This window comes from Caretta caretta, chromosome 3 (genome assembly GCF_965140235.1).
Source record: "Caretta caretta isolate rCarCar2 chromosome 3, rCarCar1.hap1, whole genome shotgun sequence".
Taxonomy (NCBI): Eukaryota; Metazoa; Chordata; order Testudines; family Cheloniidae; genus Caretta; species Caretta caretta.
The window spans coordinates 200,369,707-200,393,419 of NC_134208.1; the positions used below are offsets into that span (position 1 = coordinate 200,369,707).

At 39.2% G+C, this 23,713-nt stretch overlaps 1 protein-coding gene across 2 annotated transcripts; it reads right to left on the reverse strand.

Annotated features, from left to right (window-relative positions):
• Positions 1-1,311: 1,311 nt before the first annotated feature.
• Positions 1,312-12,004, reverse strand: BTBD3 (BTB domain containing 3). 2 transcript variants are annotated; one of them, XM_048842597.2, is made up of 4 exons: positions 11,262-12,001; positions 10,633-10,723; positions 10,020-10,138; positions 1,312-5,688 (listed from the first exon to the last, which is right to left on the reverse strand). In XM_048842597.2, the coding sequence occupies exons 1-4, from the start codon at positions 11,582-11,584 to the stop codon at positions 4,656-4,658; spliced, it is 1,566 nt and encodes a 521-aa protein (XP_048698554.1). In that variant the 5' UTR covers positions 11,585-12,001; the 3' UTR covers positions 1,312-4,655. The 2 variants fall into 2 exon arrangements, with proteins under 2 accessions (XP_048698554.1, XP_048698555.1); XM_048842598.2 differs by lacking the exons at positions 10,020-10,138; positions 10,633-10,723 and having other exon boundaries at positions 11,262-12,004.
• Between the last annotated feature and the right edge of the window lie 11,709 nt (positions 12,005-23,713).

The window sequence follows — 23,713 nt, forward strand, 5'->3', positions numbered from 1 at the left end:
TACTGATGTTATTGATGTTAACGGAACTCTGTGGGTGAAATCCTGGCCACACTGAAGAAGAGGCAAAACTCCCATTGGCTGGGATTTCACATTATGTATTTATAAGGGGAAGTCTTGGGAAAAGGAGGTCCATCTGAGGCAGAAACAATGCAAGGAGAGAATACCTCTCTGGGCGAAAGGATAGCTTATTCTTCACACTCATTCAATGCCGAGTCTCAACAGAGAGGCTGAAGGTGCTGGTTTTCTGATGCAGTCAGTTAGTCCAGTTAAAACTGGACTGACACTAATTTATACTTTTTGTAGTTGATAACATAGATACCGTATGGTATGTCTCTCTAAGTACTGATGCAGTTAGCATAGAACAAGGCATAGACAGACCCTACTGGAAGAGCTTACAACACAGCTAATGGGATGCAATGGGAACACCAGCAGAGGAATAAATTTGAAATAATTTAGGGGTTTTTTTGTGGTTTTGCATCTCAATGTGCACATCGTATGTTTGTGGATTAACAGTAGTAAACGATTTTAGAAAACCCATCACAAGTGATACTAGATGGAATGTTTAAAATGTATTTTAGTTTGCATTTTAGGATCAAGTTAAGAATTCTCTCTTTTTCATGAGGGTGGACTTCTCCAGTTCTCTTTAAATGTCCCTTTCTTGAGTCTTTCCTAACCCTCTCTTTAGCTGGTTTGTTATTAGATCCAAAATTCGCAGAAAGGATCATAGAAGGGTAGATTCATCTTCTTGGATGATTTTCTGTGAAGAAATATAATGAACTGATATTCAACTCTGTTGGGAAAGAAATGGTTGAATGAGAAGACTCAAATTTCCAACAGGGAACAACCTCTTTCCACTAAGCCTGCATGATAAATCTTTCTGAATTCTATCAGTGTATCCTGTTCCAGAATCTTAAGGACTGACAGCGACGGTCACTTTCAGTACCTACTATCTTTTAGAACAAACAGAATGACACACCAGCCCCCCCACCCAGCTTGGTAATAGTAATAGAAAATATTAAAATGCTAGTAGACAAGAAATTTCATAAAGCATATAAATTAATTCATTCACTCCATCTCATTAGCTTAATCGTCACTCTTAACAATGTAACTGATTAACATATTCATTGTTCTTCCTTGGTTTTGCCTCAGACTTTTACTTCTTTTGGGTTCAAAAGATCCCAGAATACCTAAGCTTAACAAATACTCTCGCACAATTATGTGGAACAATGGAAAACACTAAAAAGAATAGCCAAAGTAAGGATTTCACTATTTATTCCATGGATGCTTCAAAAGTACCACAGGAAACAACTATATAAGAACCAGTTTTATTTATGTGTTTAATGTGATTATACACATTCATGTGTCTAACAAGATCTGCACTGTTACATTAAAGATACAGTACAATAACATTCAACATGAGGTACTTCATATTTATATATCTGTCCTTCATAAATAATGCTGTAAGCCTAAGGTCAAGCATAACAGGCTGCTGTGACCTGAAATTAGCTGACTTTATTACAACAATTAAAAAAAAACAGTTCAGTGCAATAAGTATGTAGAAATTAGAACATTAAATACTATTTCATATCTGCTTAAAGCATATTACATGACAATGCCCTATCTTAGTTCCCCTTACTAGCAAAATCAATATACAAGTAGTAAAGACTGCCATAAAATTCCATTCACATAATGTTCTTTTTGCTGAAGTTGTATTTATGTCGCAGCTTGATACATTGGGTGCTTCCAAAATATAGATCAATATTTTCAAACTTGGATACCTCAAGTTAGTTGACCAGACCTAGATCCATATTTAGGCACCTAATTAAGTGGCCTGACGTACAAAAGTATTTGGCAACAGCAGATTCTATTTACTGCAATAGGCTTGCTGGTGTCAAGCACCTCTCAAAATCAAGCCACTTACTTAGGTGTCTATATTTACTGATCCAAGCTTAAATAGTTTGACCGTAGGCAACAACTTTAATTTATACCTAGAACAGATTAAGAGGAATTAAGCAAGAAGCAGAGCTTTCATTCCACTTTGTCAAAAATATTCAAGGGATAACAAGTAAAAAAAAAAAAAAAAAAAGCTAATTTTCTACATATCACAGCTGTACATTAATTTGATCCCATAACTATCTGTTCCAGCCAGTCAGTTTAATAGATGCTAAGCCTTTATTTGTAGATAAATTAAAAGCACCAAAAAACTAGAGCCAATCAGAGACTGGCTTGTCCATACTAATAGAGTACACTTTTTGTCCCACTGTGAGGCACGTAAGTCTGTTCTAAACGAATCAGAATGCAGCTATTTAACAATGTTACAGCAAGTAACTGTCACTCTACCCCGTAGCATCATTCAGACAGGGCCATTATGTTCGTGTCAACCATTTCATATACAGTAACATGGCCAGTCTTTGCTTCAAAGTTTATTTTAAATAAATTCAACTACTGTTCAGATAATGTCTAAAAGTAGATGACTATTATCCCATGACAATCTTACATTCCTTCGTTGTCTCTTCAATAAATATTTCCCCAATCCATAAAATTATACTGCACGTATATTTTTGGTTGCAGAGAGATCTAAATATAATTAACTGGAGCTTTAAAAAAAAAAAACCCTTCAGTTTTCCAGGGAGCATACTGTCCAAATCTCGCTAACAGTCTGGTTTAGGTACATCTGTTATAAAAAGCATTTTCTATATATTCTGAGGGTATTTAATACTTCAGAAAGAACGTATTTGCTCATATATGTAAAATTGTAACCATTACAGTGAATAAAGAACATGGTACTTGCAGAATAGTCTTCCCCTCGCTCTTCTTTTCATCATCCACGGGACAGGGAAGAGACTGGCTTTGGCCTTCGAGTTTTTGATGCCTACTCCAATCCAGTTATCATTACTCCAGATCATGTTTTGGCCACTGCAGAAACATACCAGCACTTGAGATGGCCAGAGGCCAAGATTCCAACAGTCAAGGAGTAGGTGGAACAATAATATTAACTGATAAGTAACCATACGGGAAAAGCGGTTCCGTTGTAAAACTGATGATTACATTTAGTGTAGCACAGACATTAGTCTTTAGCCTGGCCAAAGACTCATTTGGTCCTCTATTTTAGCTTAAAATATGGAAAGCAAGTATAACCAATTCAGAGATATTATAAAGGTGAGACAAATTACCTCGGCAGTGTCCTCTTTGTAAGCAAATGTTCATAATCTAGTGACTAAGGATTTTCTTTTCCAAAGAGTGGATTTTATAAAGTTTAAATGGTTCTTGGATCTTTAGTTACACTGATTTCCTTCCCTCTTAAACAGCAATGAGTCTGTAGTCCCTTCCTGCTAAAAATAGACAGGGCTACAGAAAGCTTGAAAAGTAATTCAGAAAAAAAAAAAAAAAAGCTTTTGGACCACACAATCCTCCATTCCACATTTAAATTAAAACTAATTGCAACAGATTAGACATAAGTTTCCCCTCACTGTATTACATTTGGTGCTCACCACCAGACATAATCCACTCTTGGGAATTTCCTTGTTATCATCTATTTAATTATCTGCTGAGTCAGAGTGTGTAGCAATAATATAATAAAGCTCACATTACAGAGAAAGAAAATGTAAATCAGGACTAGTACGTTACTCTGCAGTGATATTTATTTTCATTTTTACAGGGGAAACCCCCGCCCCCCTCCAAATGCTGTAGGACTATATTGGATAAAGAAATGTAAATTAACCTATCCTTTGTCTCATGCTGGATATCATCACCCAGCTATTTAGTAGTGGGCCAAATGAGAGCAATTTTAAAAGCATCTCAGTATAAGTATTGCAACATTTGGTTAAATGGGCAAATGCTTCAAAGCCACCTACACAGTTTGTGTGTACACACAAGTATGTCCCAGTCTTAAGGGAACGAGTCAAAGGAGCTCAAGAGGGTGCTGATGGGAAAAGCTGCATGAGCCCAGTTCATCCTGGCTGCAAGTATGATCCTGCAACTGTATAAAGCAGCGTGTAGCTCCTTGAATGTTGCCTGCCAACCCTCACTCTCTTCTCTTTCAGCCATCCCCAATACAGCTGGCCACATCCAGGACTGGCTTGCCTCTATGGGGCTTCACGTTCACACACAAGCTTCTCTTCTCTTCTCTGCCTCATAACACTTGACTCAGCTGTAACAATTAAAGCAGCCCAGCCTTGTGGAGCCCCTTCCCTGACTGAGCAGCATGTAGCCTTCTGGAGAGTTGGGGAGCAAAAAATAATGAGAAGCAGAGAGAAAAAGACATGAGACGGAAAGAGAAAATGGACCAAAAGAGGCAGCATCCAGTGTATTGGGGGGCACAGTCCGTAGGAGATATGAGGGAGAGCATCCATCTGCTGATCCATTGCAAGTAAGCGCACACCAACAAGACAGGCTGGGAATCATGGACGTAGGTATATCTGACTCAAACAAAGCTTTAGGAACTTCCTTGCTCTTAAGAGATTCCAGTTAAAGTTGAATATTACATTTAAATTTCATCACCAACAAGGCTACAAGTCCAGCAAGCAGTAACTATCCACAGCTTTTAATTACATATTCTCTGTACTGATCACAGCTGCAGATAAGAAGCTAAGCAGCAGTGGGTCTGAACCAGATGTGTACTTCAGGTCAAACTCTTCCTCTGGAAACACTTTTGCTCAGGCGTAAAATATGAGTTCTGGAATCTGCCCTCCCTGCACTCCCGTGCCATTAGTACTGTCTGAAGAGCACTGGAATTGAACAGTTACCTTCCCACACTGAACTTCAGTCATTCCTTCTTGTCCAAAATAGCTTAGTTCATTGCCATCCAGTATCACACTAGCTGTATAAAAAGTATCGGGCTCAATCTGCACTGGATACTCAAACCACACTGGGAAAGTGTTGCTCGATCCATCTGAGAAATACTTGCTCAAGTTCTGGCCTAGGATAACACCTTGGCGCTTAAGTTCGATCTTTGCACTGTATTCTGCTGATCCACAACTAGAACCATACAGCCCAAAGCCGGCAATGAAAACTCTCTTATCAACAGCAAACTGGATGCTGTCACATCGACCCCTGTAACGCCACTGGTTGCTGCGGTAGGCGCAAGACTGGAATCGGTGGCAACGCTGGGGGACAAGGCCTTTTCTGGCATTGCTCACAAACTCTAATTCTGGCTTTTTGGCAGCTGTATACCAAAGGAAGATATCATTGGTTTCATTGAGCGTCAGCACCCCGGACTGAGCAGCACCATTTGCAAAGTCGTCGAGTGCCATCGTAGGGATGCGAATCAGGTAGAGAGCTTTCCCTAGAACCTTGCGTTTATTTTCTATGCTAACAGGTAAATCTTGCCGTTGACACTCAACTTCAGCCCAGTTAAGTGCAGCTTCGAAAACAACAATTTCTTTGGCATTCAGCGTCTCCCTTCGGAGGATGCTTTCAAGCGTCTGAAAATCAATATCACAGAACCCCTCAGATTTCAAAGCCAGCTCTGCTTGGGCATCAATCACTTCCCAGCAGCGCTGGGTCAGGTCAGGTTCCTCAAATAAGCAGCTCTGGGATAGCAGCACACAGGCATTCTTTGCACTTAGGCTCGTCTCTAGGAAGTTGACACACGCTCGGGCAAGATGAGGAACGATGTACTTCTTGGCAGCATAAAGAGTGGCCAGCACAGTATCAGCAGCTAAGTCAATTTCATCACAATAGATGTATCTGAAATAAAATATGCACATGTAACACTGCTCTTTAGCAAAAAGACATTGACTGTCAATAACACATGAAAACTCGAAGCACAGGGCACTTGAATGGTGCAGTGCAGTCTTAAAACTAAGAAATACCTTCTGGAAAAATCAAATCCTGCTTCAAATTACACGATAAAGAAACTACAGGCCAAAGTCATCCATGGGTTAAGCTCATCAAAGTCAGTGGGCTTATGCTAACGATGAATTGGGCCTTTCATTTGGGTCACAAAAAAACTGATAAAACTATGAAGTGCTACCCCTTCAGTCCCATTTTCTTCCAAGTTCAATAACAGCTGCTTTCAATAATGAGGTAGATAGTGCACTCTAAACAGTCAATCAGCAATTGCAATATGGTAGTGACTCTAATGTATCCATATCCTAGCAAACTTGGGTGAACAAATTCCAAATAAATGACTTGATTAATAAGATTTTTTCACCCCCAAAAAGGGTTCATGTCAATCAAGGTTCTTGAAGAAGGGTTGGTTTATATGGCTATAACAACAGTTAATACTGTCTAAGAACTTCAAGTGGGCATACATTGAACTTCCTTTTGTGGTGAACTATATGGTGACTTTATTCAGACACATGTGCAAAGGAAAAGAAAAGGGAAGTTTTCAGCAGTAACACACACTTCACATCAGACATGGGTGCCAAGACAAACTGGCTGAATATCTAGGCTCTCAGAAGTGTAACACTGTCTAAATACATCAAATACCATGCATCATCACGCCATAGCCTCTAAGAGTTGCAATCAATTGATGAAACCTCTTAAGACTAACTAACCTCAAATGGTAAAGGGAAGGATTTCATGTGTTTATTGATGCTACAACATGCTAGCTTCCCCAGAAAAAATGTATTCTCACACTTTCCTAGGGAAGAAAACTTGTTAAGACCCACTGCCATGTCAAAACAGAAGAGATTCAGCTAAAATCTGTTTACATGATAAAATTCCTGAGGTCCACTACTATTGGGGAAGTAATGAATTAGGCACTTTGTTTTTAATCTCTCACACATGAGGTCCGATCTATTCAGGGTAAATGCATTCTGTTAGAAACAATGTTAAACATAAGTTTGCCTTTATAGTGAACAAGGGAGTTACGTTTAAAAATATGCTTGTTGGTTGTGGCTGATGAAAGTCCTTGTCCACACTAAAGGGAAATTGCATTTCATGCTAATGAAAATGTGTTAGTTAACTGGTTTTCTAAAAAGATGCATTTTCCCAGGATATACAAGGCCTAGGAGAATAAATGATAAAATGACATTTACTGGATTAGTATCAACCCTGATCTCATTATGGCTGTTTTTGTTTTTACTGTAAATATGTATAAATCTTGTTTTGTTGTTTGGTTTTCATGAATCAGGATATGGCAGATTCAACCTGCCTGGGCAGATTTCCAGTTAATGATGGAAAACTAGTAATGTACAACATGTAATGGGGCAGAGAATTATGAACTCAATTATGAGTTCTAGAGAAATTGGGGTCAAATAAAAATTAGATATATTTTTCATAGTAATGTGCCTCTAAAAACTCTAAGTCACACTTGAAAAATTCTATTTAGAGTATATAAACACCAAGGTGATGCAATGAAATATAGGAAGTAATGAAGAAAAATATTAATATAGGACTGAATCTTGCGACCTTTAGTTCTTGACTTCAATGAGACTACTTGCAGGAGTAAGAATTACTCATGCAAACATAAATTTCAGGTTTGCGTCCCTAAGGGTCTATATATTTTCTTGTTTTTTCTACCATAGTCTCTCCAAATTTGTTCCATTTTATAATTCTCCTCCTCAATTTCCAACTTCTTCTCCTTTCTATTCTCCTTCTCTGCTTGTTAATACAAAAAAGTAGGGCAGCATCTGTTTTAAATTTAAACAGTACAAAAACTGCGAGTTTAATATTCATGGAAGTGGAGAACTAATATCACTGGTTTAAAGCAGCCATAGCACAGATAGGCTGTCTGTAGCATTCCACATTTCTCATCCTGTCAACACATCTCTATCCTGATCTGCAACTGCAGATATTCCAGTCCTAGCCTATTCCTCAGCAAAGTACGTTACAGCTGTATAAATTGTGTGATGTGCACAGGCTGAGATTAGAATGAGACCGTGAGTCTAATTTTAATTTATTATTTGAATCCTGGTCTTCAGTGTTAAAGACACTAACTGAGTGTGCCAACCAGGATATGCATTTAACAACATGTAATTGTTTTGCATTTGTAAAACTACAGTGAACAGCTAATCGATTTTGCTGGGGGCATAATTACTACATGCCAATAATAGACACTACTGAAGATTCTGCATCTAATAATAGGTTTACTGGTGTTTGTCTTCCATGTGTCCACTACAAAATTAACCAACTAAACTAATACACTAATCTGTATTTGTGTGTATCACATAATAAGAGTTCGTCTTAGAAAAAGATGAGTATTTCTAACTCTTTCTTTTCTTACAAAAGATTACACTGTACTCCTCCTGATTGTTGAAAAGGGGACCTGGTGAGAAGACGGCTCAACTAAATGCTCCTCTCATTCCTGCTTTGCAGGGACAGGTGCAAATTCTCTTCTACTCTTCTTCCTGTAGCCTAAGTGTTTTGGGCCTTCAGTCTCAGGCTGCTGCTTGGAAATGTTTTGAACATCAGTAGAGATACTAGAGCTTTCTGCAGATTCAGGGAGACAGCACCGCATCAAATTCTCACTTGGAAGGTAATCTGCACGACCATAATAACTAGATCTTTTTTTTTTAATGAAAGCTTGGATTCTGAAGAAGTTGATGATGGAGTCCTCCCACTGTTCAGAGAAAGTTTCCTAATTTGCTATTGTCAAGAGAATTCATCAGGCATTGGATTTCGGTATTAAAGTTCTCGTTTTTTGTTGTACAGTTTGCCCCACTGTACAAATCTCTTCAAGCAGATTTCAAAATCCATTTGTTCTTTAAATGATAGGGTTAATGTAGCAGTAATAAAATTATGTAGAAAGAGTTGGTGTTCCAATAGAAAAGAAAAATTCAAGTACCTTATATTCGCCCCTTGCAGAGAGAAAGTCTAACTACATCTCACTCTGTAAAGTTAAAGTATTAACTGTATGAAAAACATGTTTTAAATAGCAATGTGGAAAATAAAGATTGTAATGTATCTATTCACATGTGGTGGTATATCATAACTTTGTCTCAATTCCATATTAAAATTGCTGAGTGACCTTTGAGCTTCATGGAGAAGCTTTTGTCAACATGCAGCCCAAATATTTCTGATGTGTTCCTGCTGACAAACTGAAAAGTCTGCATCTGCATGCAACTTTGTTACATTTCAATGGTATGATATAGTGTTCAAAGTAATTGTTTGCAATCACAAGCTAATCGAGGCAATCCATGAAGTATATTTATAAAGTTGGTAACTAGCAATTTCACGACTGCATGCAACAAAACCAGTAGCATATTAAAAAGGCCTGGATATTGATCTCAATTAAAATGAGAAACAACAGGGTCCAGAAGTAACCAATGACAGTGTTAAATACTGGAGGAAAAACCTCCAAATTATAGAGTTTGATTTTCAAATGGAAATTACATCATGCAAAGTTTATAGTCACAGTCCAAGGATAATTCAGCAGGGGAACAATTAGTATTTCATTCCGTTCCCTTTCATCCAGTGAAAAAGCAACCAAGTTCTGATTCACGCTGACAGAAAGAAACCAGATATAGAGGGAAGGGAATAAGTTCATTTAAACAGCCCTTTTATTTTTAATACTTTCCAAATGCCCCAATAATAAATAAAATAAAGAAAGCTTTTACTTTTCAGGGCTGCATTCAGTAACTCAGAGGTGTTTTGAACAGACAAGAACTCTGTACAGTAAGCGTACAAAAGAGCTAACACAATGTCAGTGTATGAACCCAGAAATTCCAATTTTTTACTTTTCACTATACTTTAACAAAAAACCTATTTTACGCTGAGAGCTGACAATTCTTTTTAGTAACTCCCTTCCTTTGTGTAGCAAGTGTAGGGACAAATCAAATCAATAGGCATTACGATATACAATGTGCTCACAGATCTCCTGTCAGTCATTATTTATACAACTGCCTGCATTAGCCTAACGTTTCCACGTCTAGAAATAGAGGGTGGGAGAAGAGTTCAGTGAAAATAAAAGTTTTAAACAACAGAAATATAGCTGAAGGCATATTTTTGAACAATTACTTCATTTCTAGTTTTATGCCTCTGTTTAGATGGCTATCCGGTATTTTAACTGTGACACTATTGCTGTGCATACACAGCATAAACAAATACATTTCCAGCAGAAGAATGATGCTTACTTCAGCATAGCGAGAAAAGCAGCAGGCTCAACATCTGGTATACGAATTTCATCTTTGTCCTCAGCAAGCTCTCCGTAAAACATTGCATGGAATACAGAGCTCCCAACAGCTAAGACATACTGTTGAGAAAGGGAAATCTTATTTCATGCTATAAACTTCAAGCATTGCCAACAAAAACAACGAGAGACAGCCACTACCACTACGAGGATACTAGCTTCATGGGCACAGAAATTCAATACTATTATGTGAGAACGAAGACAAACTTACTAACAAAATTACATGTTTTCCTACCATTTGCCTCGTACAATTAGATGTTTTATCTTCAAAGAAACAAGTGAATTTCTGAACTTTATTACTTCTAGAAAATCTTCACAATGCTAACCATAAAAAGTTACAAAAAACAGTCTTCCCAACTTTACATAAAGCCTCTTTTATCACAACACAATGTTTAATTGGAAATACAAAGAAAAGTAAAGTATTTCACTGGACAAAGGCATTTCAAAATTTATGACTGTCACAAAGATTTGGAGTCTCCCACAGTAAGTTACAATGTTACAGTTGAAGTTACTCTTCCTATTCCCACATCTGAACTGATAATGCAGCTGTTGCTTACTTTGTGTCCTGGCAACCGCTGGGTCCCACCTGGTGGCCCAACCACAAAATGAACATCTGCCATCAAGTCATTGTTGAACATCACTGCATTTCTACAGACAGAGGCAATGTGTTAATTTATGTAATCTGGCATCCGATTCCCACCCCAGACCCATGAGATTAAACTGCTTAACATCTTTAAGTAGCATTTCAGTAACAAACCCGCTAAAGAACAAGAGAACAAACAAAAAAACATGTCACACAATTTGCGATCACTTTGCACATGATCACACACAAATATACCAGGGGAAAACAGATCCAAGAAAAACTTGTGAAAACTTTTCAAAAAGTGAACATTAAAATCAAGAACATGTATTACTAAAACAAACAAACATGTAAGTCTGCATGCAAATACCTATCAGTTTAAAGTACTGCAGCTTACAACAATATTTGTACTACTTCAGGAAAACAGCTGCACTGTCCGGAAAGAGATACGAAAATTTTTCCATGACCAAATACTTGCTTTGGGGAAAGGAGTAGCATGTTTTATTCAATGTGTATAAATGAGAAACTAAATTTAACATTGCAAACCCCTTTTGCTACAATTCAACGCTTCATTTAAACATCAAAAATCAATTCTCCTCAACTTACCTCTCTCGGATGGTGGGATAAAGCCCTTGCCAATTGGGGGCAGGGATAGTGTTGTTGTTGTTGAGATTTTGTTGGTGGTATTGCTGGACAGCAGTTGTATTAGGGTTGGCTGGTTTCTTTCTGGGAAAAATATCAGCAGCCATCTTCTTCTTCTTTTTGGTCTTCAAGGTAATGATTTCATAGCAAACTGGAGGCAATTTACTGCTGCTGCTGCTGCTGCTATTTCCTTTCTTAGAGCTTTTCTTGGACCTGTTCTTGACTGTCTCTGGAAGCATCAAGAAGAAGGTGAGACATTTCATGTTCTTTCCCTTGTCATCTACCATGAGTATCCTTGTTTGTATAGCTAGATAGCCTAACTAGGTAAGAACATGAAGAAAATTTAAGTGGGAGGCAAGCTGTTAAATAAAAAAGCAGCAAAGCTGAGATTTTGCTTCTTTTCCAGCAAGACAAGGTGACCTTTTCAGTGTACTGAGTAAGAAATTGGCTTTAAGTTTGATCCAGGATTTGACTTGTTAAATACATCTCCATCATGACTCCCAGTTTTATTTACTTGCAAGCTCTTTTCCAAATTCCCTGAAACTGAATCACCTCAAAGTGCTACACTGTGCAAAGAGAGTATGCATCTAGCTATCGCACTGGCTTTTTGAATTAGGCTAGCAAGATGTGCCGTAGCACTGCTAGGCTGTTCAGCTGGCTGAACTTGTGTGTTGAATGGATCTAAACAGAGTAGGTATTACAGCCCTGCAGATGGAGTCAGACAACCAGTGTTTTGAGCCAATAGCTGAAGTCACCGATAACGATTGGACCCAGCAGCACAGTGACACCTATTGTAATGTGCATAGCTCTAATATTAAAGGGAAAGCATTTCATGTGTAGTCTATGTAATAAGGGAAATTGCAGTTACATCAGGGCATGACTAGACAGGAATGTATAAATTCTATGTATCTTTTAGTTGTCCTTGATGGTACTCAGATTTTCACAATTGTAAGAAGAGCCCCACATTAAGTAAAAAGATGAATAGCTTTCTATTTAAATATTTCTGTTCGAGAGACACTTTGTGAAGTAGTGAATATTCCATGGAGCTCTACTATGTATTTCTGTTGAATTCTCCCAACCCATTATTACAAAAATATAATGGTTAATCAGAGAATGATATTAATATCAGAAGTAAATTAAAGCAAATTAATTTGCAGCATAAAAGAGAAAGATGAAGTTAAACAGTGCCTTTTGGTACAGTTTATACTCTGGTCCAACATGAATAGAGAGGAGGTCACAGCTTTAGCTTTAACTCACTATGTTTTTGCTAACATAAGAGTCTTTGATACCAGTCCCAAATCACTGAGCAGAACTAATTAAGCCAAGTTACACCAGACATGGTTGCACTGCATCAGAAGAAAACTTCTAGATGTGCAAATCAGATTCAAACAGTATCCATACATTTTAATCATTGTTTCAAAGCTTTAGATAAAAAAACTTTGCCTTATCTAAGGAGTCTGTCAAAATCATAGTTTTAGGTGTGAATAAATGCAGATTTCATTAATAAACACATTCTGAAATAACAGGAGAATTACATAACTAAGCCTACCTAAGCCAACCAGTTTTATTATGAAAGAATTGTACTTTTCAGCTACCGACTTGCTCAACAATCTAAATGTAGAGTTGGGCGGCCTTAGTGTTGAGCTGAGCATCATGAAAGTTGACAGACATAACTAAAATTGTTTTTTTTCCCCAAACAGAAGGACCCCAAAATATCACATTAAGCTATTTATTTTTTAAATGATCCACTACTCATAGACAATTTCACTATTTTCTTCACGATTTTTTAGAAAATTAAATCTAGTGATTTTTAGGCCAAACCAGTTTCCCAAGACAATAGTACAGCTGTGGAAGAGGGAGCTAAAAAATAGAAAGTGAGATCCTGGCCCCATTGTAGTCAATGGAAGTTTTACCATTGGACTTCAATGGGGCCAGGATTTCACTCAAGGTATTTAATGGAACCTGGTTACAACCCCAATTCTTGGAGTCATCACCATGATTCTATAACAAACATGTTCAAAATGTCTTTAATTCCCATTAATTACAAGAACTAGCTGCAGGTTGTTCATTGACTGTATGTTCTCCCTGTCCCACTCCCTTCTCCAAAAGAGTATAGGCTGCATTAATAGAATGGCTCTGTGTTTGCCTTAGGCCAACAACAGGATTGCATCCCAGCAAAATGACAGAAATGTAGTAAACTCATGGAAAGTATCACAGATGCTAAGCCTTTTCTCTTTAGTAGGATAATACTACTACTTCACACTTACATAGTGTCTTGCATCTTAAAAGCACTGTACAAACATTGAGAAACAGGTTACGCAACCTCCAATGACAGATATATCCTAGCAATATGGTTATAGTCTGCCACAGATGGAAGATTGTCAACAGAAAGATTGGGGGGGGGTGGAATTGATAGTCTAGGTCATGTTAGTCGTCAATGAAAAAAAAATACACTCTGCAGAAATTTCTCACTATAACCCAGATTTAGGGAATTTATAACACGGGATAAGGGGCAGTGACTTTTGCAAAATTTGAGATTTTTTTTTTTTAAACAAAATCTTCTAGACTTTCTGGTTGTGACGATAACCTTCTGGATGTGCACTGTCTTCTTCCAAAGTCTCCCTGGGAAACACATTTCACAGGAAGAAGGTTTCAAGCTTTTACAGATACAACTAAATGAATGTTCTAGCAAATATTGCAATGATCTGGTCTTCAATGTATCAGTCTGGCAGAAAGGGAAAGAGAAAATAACATGCATGGGGAGTCAGAAGATCTATAGAGGAGATTAGGTGTGAAAAGGTCCCTTTTATAAAACAATATTCAAATACACTATAATTGAAAAAAAAAACCACCCATGAAAATCCTAATTTATTTGCCAAAGGTAATCCAGAAGTTATGCCCAGAATTATTTCCAGTACATTTCCAGCGGCCCTGTCTTGTAACTGTTTATGTATTTCTTAAGGCAAATAGAACAGGCAGATCTAATGAACTCAGTCTTGGAAAAAGAAACATTAAACGCAAACTGGCTGGAGTCAACCATACTTCAAACTTCTGGAAAATATAATGCATGTATAGTAAGTCTAGGTGCAGTCCTATGCCACACTTTCTTGGGAAAAGAGGAAGAAGAAAGAGCTGATGTATATTCAATCTAAATAAATAAACAATCAGACAAAACCCTATTAAACAAGAAGATAATATCTAGATAATAGCAGAAAGCCCTATCACAATATACAGAAAATATGCCTACTTTGACTACTTTCCTGCCATACAGCAAAAGCTGTCATGTGGTGGCTGGAAGAACTGACGGTACAATAGAGACCAAGAGCTATGACAGATTATGGAGCTATGACATTTCTTTGTTTTTCCAGCTGCCATAAAACTGGTTTTATTTACTTAAGTATATAAAAGTCACATGAGGGTCACTCTTGTGTAAGATAGGAAACCATAGCAAAGTTATGAACGAGAGTACGTGATCTAGGAACAGGAAAAACTAACATTTAATTTTGGGATTTGCAACCATTGGCCTCCAATGCCAGTGGAACAGAACAATTCCAGTCTGTCCAAGGACAGAAATACGATCTGTGCACAAATTACTAAGGTAAACATCATTAGCATTCTGTATAACGCTGACTGTTCTTTCCCTCTTCTGGGGCTGTTTTAAACCATGTTCTTCTGCAAAGCTGTACTTTTCTAGCCCACATACACGTCAGTAACCTCACAAAGTAGTACTTTGACCATAATTAATACAAGTTACCTCTCAACTGCTCACTATTGAACGACTAGTCGAGATCATCACAACAAATCAAGAAGTCTGCCTCTGGTGACAACATCAAGCAAACAAACTGATTATCTTCCACACTCTTCTCTGCGGAATCTAAGATGGTTTTCTAATGTTCTAATAGCTTTTCTTTCTTCGTTAATTCCCTATTTTATATTACCAGAGTGGAACATTCGTTTTAAAAACAGATTTATCTTCGTTTCAGGAGCAAAGCATTATAACTAGATATAATTTTAAAGTTAAAATATGTAGGAAATTCACACTTAATTCTTCAAGCACAGGCAGGCAGAGTCCAAAACACCAGATGTTAGAAATAAGGAAGAAAACGTTTCAAGACTGAGATATTGTGCATTACACAATTCCCTTACAAACTGTTAAAGGAGAGTTATAAATCTATGGAAATCAGCTTCTGGTCACAAGTCAAAAAACTAAAGGCTATTTTAAATTCAAATTTAAGTAATATATGTGCAATGCTTTTTTTAAAATTAGCTTTTTAAGATTATAAAGTGCCTTGTGATTATTGAGAAGGATGCCAGAGGGGCGTACTACGCTGCAAATGTTAATACAACTTTAACTATGTTGGTGCCATTATAATGACATCATTCAAAAGTCTACACATGCTATTAAAAAAATATTTTCAGGGACTGATGGCATTTTTCCCGAAAATCTGTCATGCTGTGGTAGCAGTGATAACTAAGATTTCTAAATCACCCTCTCTTATTAGGCTGTAGTTTTATCTCTGTTTTAATAAGCAGGACCCTGAATCAGAAGTAAAAACAATATTTCATCAGATTTCGCAGCTCTCTATCACCACAAGATCATGGTCACGGGAAGATAATTCTAAGTGAGTAATGAGAAAATTCATACTTCTCTTTTGTAAAGTAGCCAAGCATCTCCTCATTTGGTGAAGTAATTATTGCTATGCATTATTAAAATTATTTGTTCAAATTCTACATTTCCATTCACAGGCAGCATGTCCACATTAAAAGGTACATCTTGATCTATACCGTGAATGAATACTCAACATCAGTGCTTAACAAAATCTGCCCACTGCTACTTTTCGCACAATGTCTGCTGAATTTAAGCTTTGATTTTAAAACAATGTGTAAAATTTGCCAAAGTACCTAAGTGGCTTAGGATCCTAAAATCCATTGATTTTGTCTATACTACAGCAGCTGCAGCGGCATGGTTATGGCACTGCATCTGCGCCACTGCAGTGAAGACCCTTCTTACACCTACGGAAGGGGGTTTTCCCACTGATGCAGTTAACCCGCCTCTCCCAGAGGTGGTAGTTAGATCAGCAGAAGAACTCTTCTATCCACCGAGCTGCATATTTATGTTGACCTAACTACAGCACTCAGGCAATATGCTTCACAGTCCTGAATGATGTACCCAGGCTGATCTCATTTTTAAGTGTAGACCAGACTATAGACTCCTGAACCACGTACCCAGTTACCTTTCCCACCCTTTTTATCGTGAAGGCCACGTTTGAAGATACCTCCTGCAGTGTCACCTTTTTGAATCTGAAGAGAGAGATGCTTGACTTCCCCCAAGTAGCAAATTTTCAAAAATCTTTCAATTCCACAGTTCTGAACGGCTGCATGGAAACTGTCCAGAATCACGCAATTTCAATCTGGTGTTGCACTGGAGAAGTGGCTCTGAAGCTGTATTCACAAAGGACCCTCCAGAAAGAGAGGCTACAGAAAAGGTAGAGTAGTCAAGACCTCTGACACCAGCCAGGAATGTGGGGTAAAATAGCAGAGACCATTCCTATCTTAGAAAGGTTGAAAAGTTGGGGGAAAGGTAAAGTAGCACAGGAAAATGAATGGCAATATCAGACCAGCACAATGGTCCATCTAGTGCAGTAGTTCATCTTATGAGGGCCAATACTAATAATATATCTACTGGGAAAAATTCTTCCTAACTCTAGTTAGCAGCTGTCTTATGTCGTCAAGTAAGAGCTGATACCCCCTTATAAATTCTATCCTGGCTAGTCTAATTGCAGAAGATATCTTCTCTGAATCCTCCTAAGATCTTTTCTTCAGTAGTAACCTGTTGAACTCACTGCTCAGCGTAACACAAAGTTGTGCTAAAAAATTATCAGTTTTCAATTAGTTGCCCTTGATTTTCCCATTTTTTGTCCTCTTGTACTTGTATAGGGAGGGTGTGTGATATCTCTCTCCATGCCATCTCTTACGGGTCTCCTCACTAAACCAGGGTTAATATTTTTAACCTGCCCTCATACAAAACTTTTCCCAAGCCTCTAGTATTTTTCACCACCCTTCTCTGGATCTTCTCTCAGATATCCTTTTTGAGATGGAGTGACCAAAACAGAACACAATATTTAAAATGAGGGAATAGCATCGATTTCTATAATGACAGGATATTTTAAGTATCTTCTGGTTTGATTTCAATCAGATTTTAAATGCGATGCAAGTGTAAGGTGATAAAGTGGGGGGCATATGGGTTTATCAGTTTAATCACATACCTACTAGTCAGAGGCTGATATGAGCCCCCAGTAGGTTCAAGGGACATGATGAATCTGGTAGGGATGCTAACACCCAGGTGGAGGAGAAGTCATTGTAATGCACCCCCTCCCGATGCTTTCTATATTAGCTTCCGGCTAGCAGTTTTAAAGTTCTCTAGCTAGTAGTCCCCTACATTTTCAAAGCCCTTCTGTACATGTTAAAGAAGACCATTACAAATGGAGGGCTGGATTGTGCAACTACTGTTGACTTCACTGGGAATTACTCCTATTCAGTGGCTGCATAATCGAGCCCAGAATGTGACATAGCCCCCCCCCCTTTTTTTTTGGTAGTTGTAGCTGACAGTACACAGTGGAGCAATTGTTTTACCATTAAATTAAGAGCTATGGACCCATTATAGGTATTATGCTTCGAATCAGACCAGATAGTTGACTACCTAGCCACATTAAATCTACACTATGAATGTTTAAAGCTAGCCTTGTGTGCTGATTTTAATAGAATTTGCTGCATGAATGTAGTCTGTCTGGACCATAGCTATAATGAGCAAGGTTTCTGATATCATGTGCTACAGGGATGCGGTCCTCAAAGTTGAAAATACTGTTAAGACTTCTTAGCCCACAAACATTTTGTTCCATCTGCATGTTGTAAACGGCATAGAAGAATATTAAAAGTTATCGCTACGCCACGTACAGTTTTCCAGTGTGCTGATACATATCATCTACTGCCAGTCAGCCTGGGGAATATAGGTAAGGAATATCCCAAATACAGTATTTAGAATTCAATCTATAAACACTAATTTGTTTCTTAATGGATCCAGGCAAAAATGAGTGACTAAAGACTACAGTTAATCTTAGACAAATTCTTGGATGAGTAAATCTGCAACTACACAACCTCATGATGAAAATTTACTTCAAGGTCTATAGAAGCTATAAAAAAAGATACAGTAATTTAAAATACTTAATTTCCAAATTGAGCAGAAAAAAATAATTCCTCTTTATGCATCCCCAACCCCCTCAGTCACTGGAGTGTAAAGATTTTGGTTTCATTTAACCTCAAATTTTGCATAGTACCTTGAAAAACTGTAATTTTCCTCCACCAAATCTGTTGGGTCAAAAAGTAAGTTCTCTTCCTTAGTGATCGTCATTTTTGTTTCTAAAAACAGACCTGATAACATTCAACCCTTTTTGTAGTAAGTGACAAACAGATCAACTTTAATTCTATCTTGCCTCTTACAAAACGGATGTATAAAAGAGAGACTGGATAGCTCAGGAAATTGGTAATGAGATACAGAGCTTTTCATCTCTAGGTCACAAATTCTAAATTGACAGAGGTCAGTAGTAATCAAAAGTCATTAGCATTTAATGATTATTCAGTGCCCTATAAGAAAGGAGCTAGTGATCACAGCGTACTTCAGTAACTCCACCATTACAATTAGCACCCTTTCTAGAGTCTCAGTGGAGAGGCTGAGTACTGAATGTCTATTCAGACTGAACTTCCCTTCTTTTCTTAAAGATAGGTCTCATCAACACAGTTTTATATTGATTTAGCAATTTCAGTTAGCGGTGTGATTTTTTTTAAACAAAATAATTACATATATGTAATTCCAAATAAAGGTGCCTTATACTGATATAGCTTATCCCTTCCCAATGGGAATAGCTACACAACTCTAAGGCAGCTTTATATCAACATAATGGTGTCCAGGAGATCTTCCACTTTAACTATACTGATATAGCTAAAGTATTGCAGTGTTTGCACGTAGAGTAGATCTGTAGTTTCATCAGGTTTCAGCAGGGTTAAGGTGCACTGGCAGAGTAGACTGGGGAAGCTCACATTACCATTGCCAAGTTTCAGAGGAACAGCCGTGTTAGTCTGTATTTGCAAAAAGAAAAGGAGTACTTGTGGCACCTTAGAGACTAACCAATTTATTTGAGCATGAGCTTTCGTGAGCTACAGCTCACTTCATCAGATGTGTACCGTGGAAACTGCAGCAGACTTTATATACACACAGAGAATATGAAACAATACCTCCTCCCACCCCACTGTCCTGCTGGTAATAGCTTATCTAAAGTGATCAACAGGTGGGCCATTTCCAGCACAAATCCAGGTTTTCTCACCCTCCACCCCCCCACACAAATTCACTCTCCTGCTGGTGCTAGCCCATCCAAAGTGACAACTCTTTACATAATCAAGTCGGGCTATTTCCTGCATAGATCCAGGTTTTCTCACATCCCCCCCACCCCCATACACACACAAACTCACTCTCCTGCTGGTAATAGCTCATCTAAACTGACCACTCTCCAAGTTTAAATCCAAGTTAAACCAGAACATCTGGGGGGCGGGGGGTAGGAAAAAACAAGAGGAAACAGGCTACCTTGCATAATGACTTAGCCACTCCCAGTCTCTATTTAAGCCTAAATTAATAGTATCCAATTTGCAAATGAATTCCAATTCAGCAGTTTCTCGCTGGAGTCTGGATTTGAAGTTTTTTTGTTTTAAGATAGCGACCTTCATGTCTGTGATTGCGTGACCAGAGAGATTGAAGTGTTCTCCAACTGGTTTATGAATGTTATAATTCTTGACATCTGATTTGTGTCCATTTATTCTTTTACGTAGAGACTGTCCAGTTTGACCAATGTACATGGCAGAGGGGCATTGCTGGCACATGATGGCATATATCACATTGGTGGATGTGCAGGTGAACGAGCCTCTGATAGTGTGGCTGATGTGATTAGGCCCTGTGATGGTGTCCCCTGAATAGATATGTGGGCACAATTGGCAACGGGCTTTGTTGCAAGGATAAGTTCCTGGGTTAGTGGTTCTGTTGTGTGGTATGTGGTTGTTGGTGAGTATTTGCTTCAGGTTGCGGGGCTGTCTGTAGGCAAGGACTGGCCTGTCTCCCAAGACTTGTGAGAGTGTTGGGTCATCCTTTAGGATAGGTTGTAGATCCTTAATAATGCGTTGGAGGGGTTTTAGTTGGGGGCTGAAGGTGACCGCTAGTGGCGTTCTGTTATTTTCTTTGTTAGGCCTGTCCTGTAGTAGGTAACTTCTGGGAACTCTTCTGGCTCTATCAATCTGTTTCTTTACTTCCGCAGGTGGGTATTGTAGTTGTAAGAATGCTTGATAGAGATCTTGTAGGTGTTTGTCTCTGTCTGAGGGGTTGGAGCAAATGCGGTTGTGTCGCAGAGCTTGGCTGTAGACGATGGATCGTGTGGTACGGCTGTTCCTCTGAAACCTGTCATTATGCAAGGCACTGCATTTAGCCGTATGGAGTGGAAATCTATCAACTGCATGAAAAAACTTGTACAGATACAGACAGACATCATCTTCCTTTCCAAATGCAAACAGATGGACATCGTACCAAAAGGACTGAAGGTAAAAAATCCATTACAATCTACATACCACACAGACTATGCTGATAGCTTGTGCCTCACGCTCTCAAAGAAACTGCGGAATCACCTGATCAAGATCCTCTACAGCAAACAGGGAAAGATTAAGAATGAGCTCTCAAAAATGGATACTCTCATAAAGAACCAACCTTCCACACAAACTTCCTCGTGGCTGGATTTTACTAAAACTAGACAAGCCATTTACAACGCACACTTTGCTTCTCTACAAAAGAAAAAGGACACTAAACTTTCTAAACTACTACATGCTACAAGGGGCCACAGCAATGGTTCCCTCAACCCACCTAGCAATATTGTTAACCTATCCAACTATACTCTCAGCCCAGCAGAAGCAGCTGTTTTATCTCGGGGCCTCTCCTTCTGCCCCTCCACCCCCACGAACATAATACAGTTCTGTGGTGACCTAGAATCCTATTTTCGACGTCTCCGTCTCAAGGAATATTTCCAAAATACCTCTGAACAACATACTAATCCACAGAGGTCTCCCTGCCAACACTACAGAAAGAGGGATTCTAGATGGACTCCTCCTGAAGGTCGAAACAGCAGACTGGACTTCTACATAGAGTGCTTCCGCCGACGTGCACGGGCTGAAATTGTGGAAAAGCAGCATCACTTGCCCCATAACCTCAGCCATGCGGAACGCAATGCCATCCACAGCCTCAGAAACAACTCTGACATCATAATCAAAAAGGCTGACAAAGGAGGTGCTGTTGTCATCATGAATAGGTCGGAATATGAACAAGAGGCTGCTCGGCAACTCTCCAACACGAGTTTCTACAAGCCATTACCCTATGATCCCACTGAGAGTTACCAAAAGCAACTACAGCATTTGCTCAAGAAACTTCCTGAAAAAGCACAAGATCAAATCCGCACAGACACACCCCTGGAACCCCGACCTGGGATATTCTATCTACTACCCAAGATCCATAAACCTGGAAATCCTGGGCGCCCCATCATCTCAGGCATTGGCACCCTGACAGCAGGATTGTCTGGCTATGTAGACTCCCTCCTCAGGCCCTACGCTACCAGCACTCCCAGCTACCTTCGAGACACCACTGACTTCCTGAGGAAACTTCAATCCATCGGTGATCTTCCTGATAACACCATCCTGGCTACTATGGATGTAGAAGCCCTCTACACCAACATTCCACACAAAGATGGACTACAAGCCGTCAAGAACACTATCCCCGATAATGTCACGGCTAACCTGGTGGCTGAACTTTGTGACTTTGTCCTTACCCCTAACTATTTCACATTTGGGGACAATGTATACCTTCAGATCAGCGGCACTGCTATGGGTACCCGCATGGCCCCACAGTATGCCAACATTTTTATGGCTGATTTAGAACAACGCTTCCTCAGCTCTCGTCCCCTAAAGCCCCTACTCTACTTGCGCTATATTGATGACATCTTCATCATCTGGACCCATGGAAAAGAAGCTCTTGAGGAATTCCACCATGATTTCAACAATTTCCATCCCACCACCAACCTCAGCCTGGTCCAGTCCACACAAGAGATCCACTTCCTGGACACTACAGTGCTAATAAACAATGGCCACATAAACACCACCCTATACCGGAAACCTACTGACCGCTATTCCTACCTGCATGCCTCCAGCTTTCACCCTGACCACACCACACGATCCATCGTCTACAGCCAAGCTCTGCGATACAACCGCATTTGCTCCAACCCCTCAGACAGAGACAAACACCTACAAGATCTCTATCAAGCATTCTTACAACTACAATACCCACCTGCGGAAGTAAAGAAACAGATTGATAGAGCCAGAAGAGTTCCCAGAAGTTACCTACTACAGGACAGGCCTAACAAAGAAAATAACAGAACGCCACTAGCGGTCACCTTCAGCCCCCAACTAAAACCCCTCCAACGCATTATTAAGGATCTACAACCTATCCTAAAGGATGACCCAACACTCTCACAAGTCTTGGGAGACAGGCCAGTCCTTGCCTACAGACAGCCCCGCAACCTGAAGCAAATACTCACCAACAACCACATACCACACAACAGAACCACTAACCCAGGAACTTATCCTTGCAACAAAGCCCGTTGCCAATTGTGCCCACATATCTATTCAGGGGACACCATCACAGGGCCTAATCACATCAGCCACACTATCAGAGGCTCGTTCACCTGCACATCCACCAATGTGATATATGCCATCATGTGCCAGCAATGCCCCTCTGCCATGTACATTGGTCAAACTGGACAGTCTCTACGTAAAAGAATAAATGGACACAAATCAGATGTCAAGAATTATAACATTCATAAACCAGTTGGAGAACACTTCAATCTCTCTGGTCACGCAATCACAGACATGAAGGTCGCTATCTTAAAACAAAAAAACTTCAAATCCAGACTCCAGCGAGAAACTGCTGAATTGGAATTCATTTGCAAATTGGATACTATTAATTTAGGCTTAAATAGAGACTGGGAGTGGCTAAGTCATTATGCAAGGTAGCCTGTTTCCTCTTGTTTTTTCCTACCCCCCGCCCCCCAGATGTTCTGGTTTAACTTGGATTTAAACTTGGAGAGTGGTCAGTTTAGATGAGCTATTACCAGCAGGAGAGTGAGTTTGTGTGTGTATGGGGGTGGGGGGGATGTGAGAAAACCTGGATCTATGCAGGAAATAGCCCGACTTGATTATGTAAAGAGTTGTCACTTTGGATGGGCTAGCACCAGCAGGAGAGTGAATTTGTGTGGGGGGGTGGAGGGTGAGAAAACCTGGAT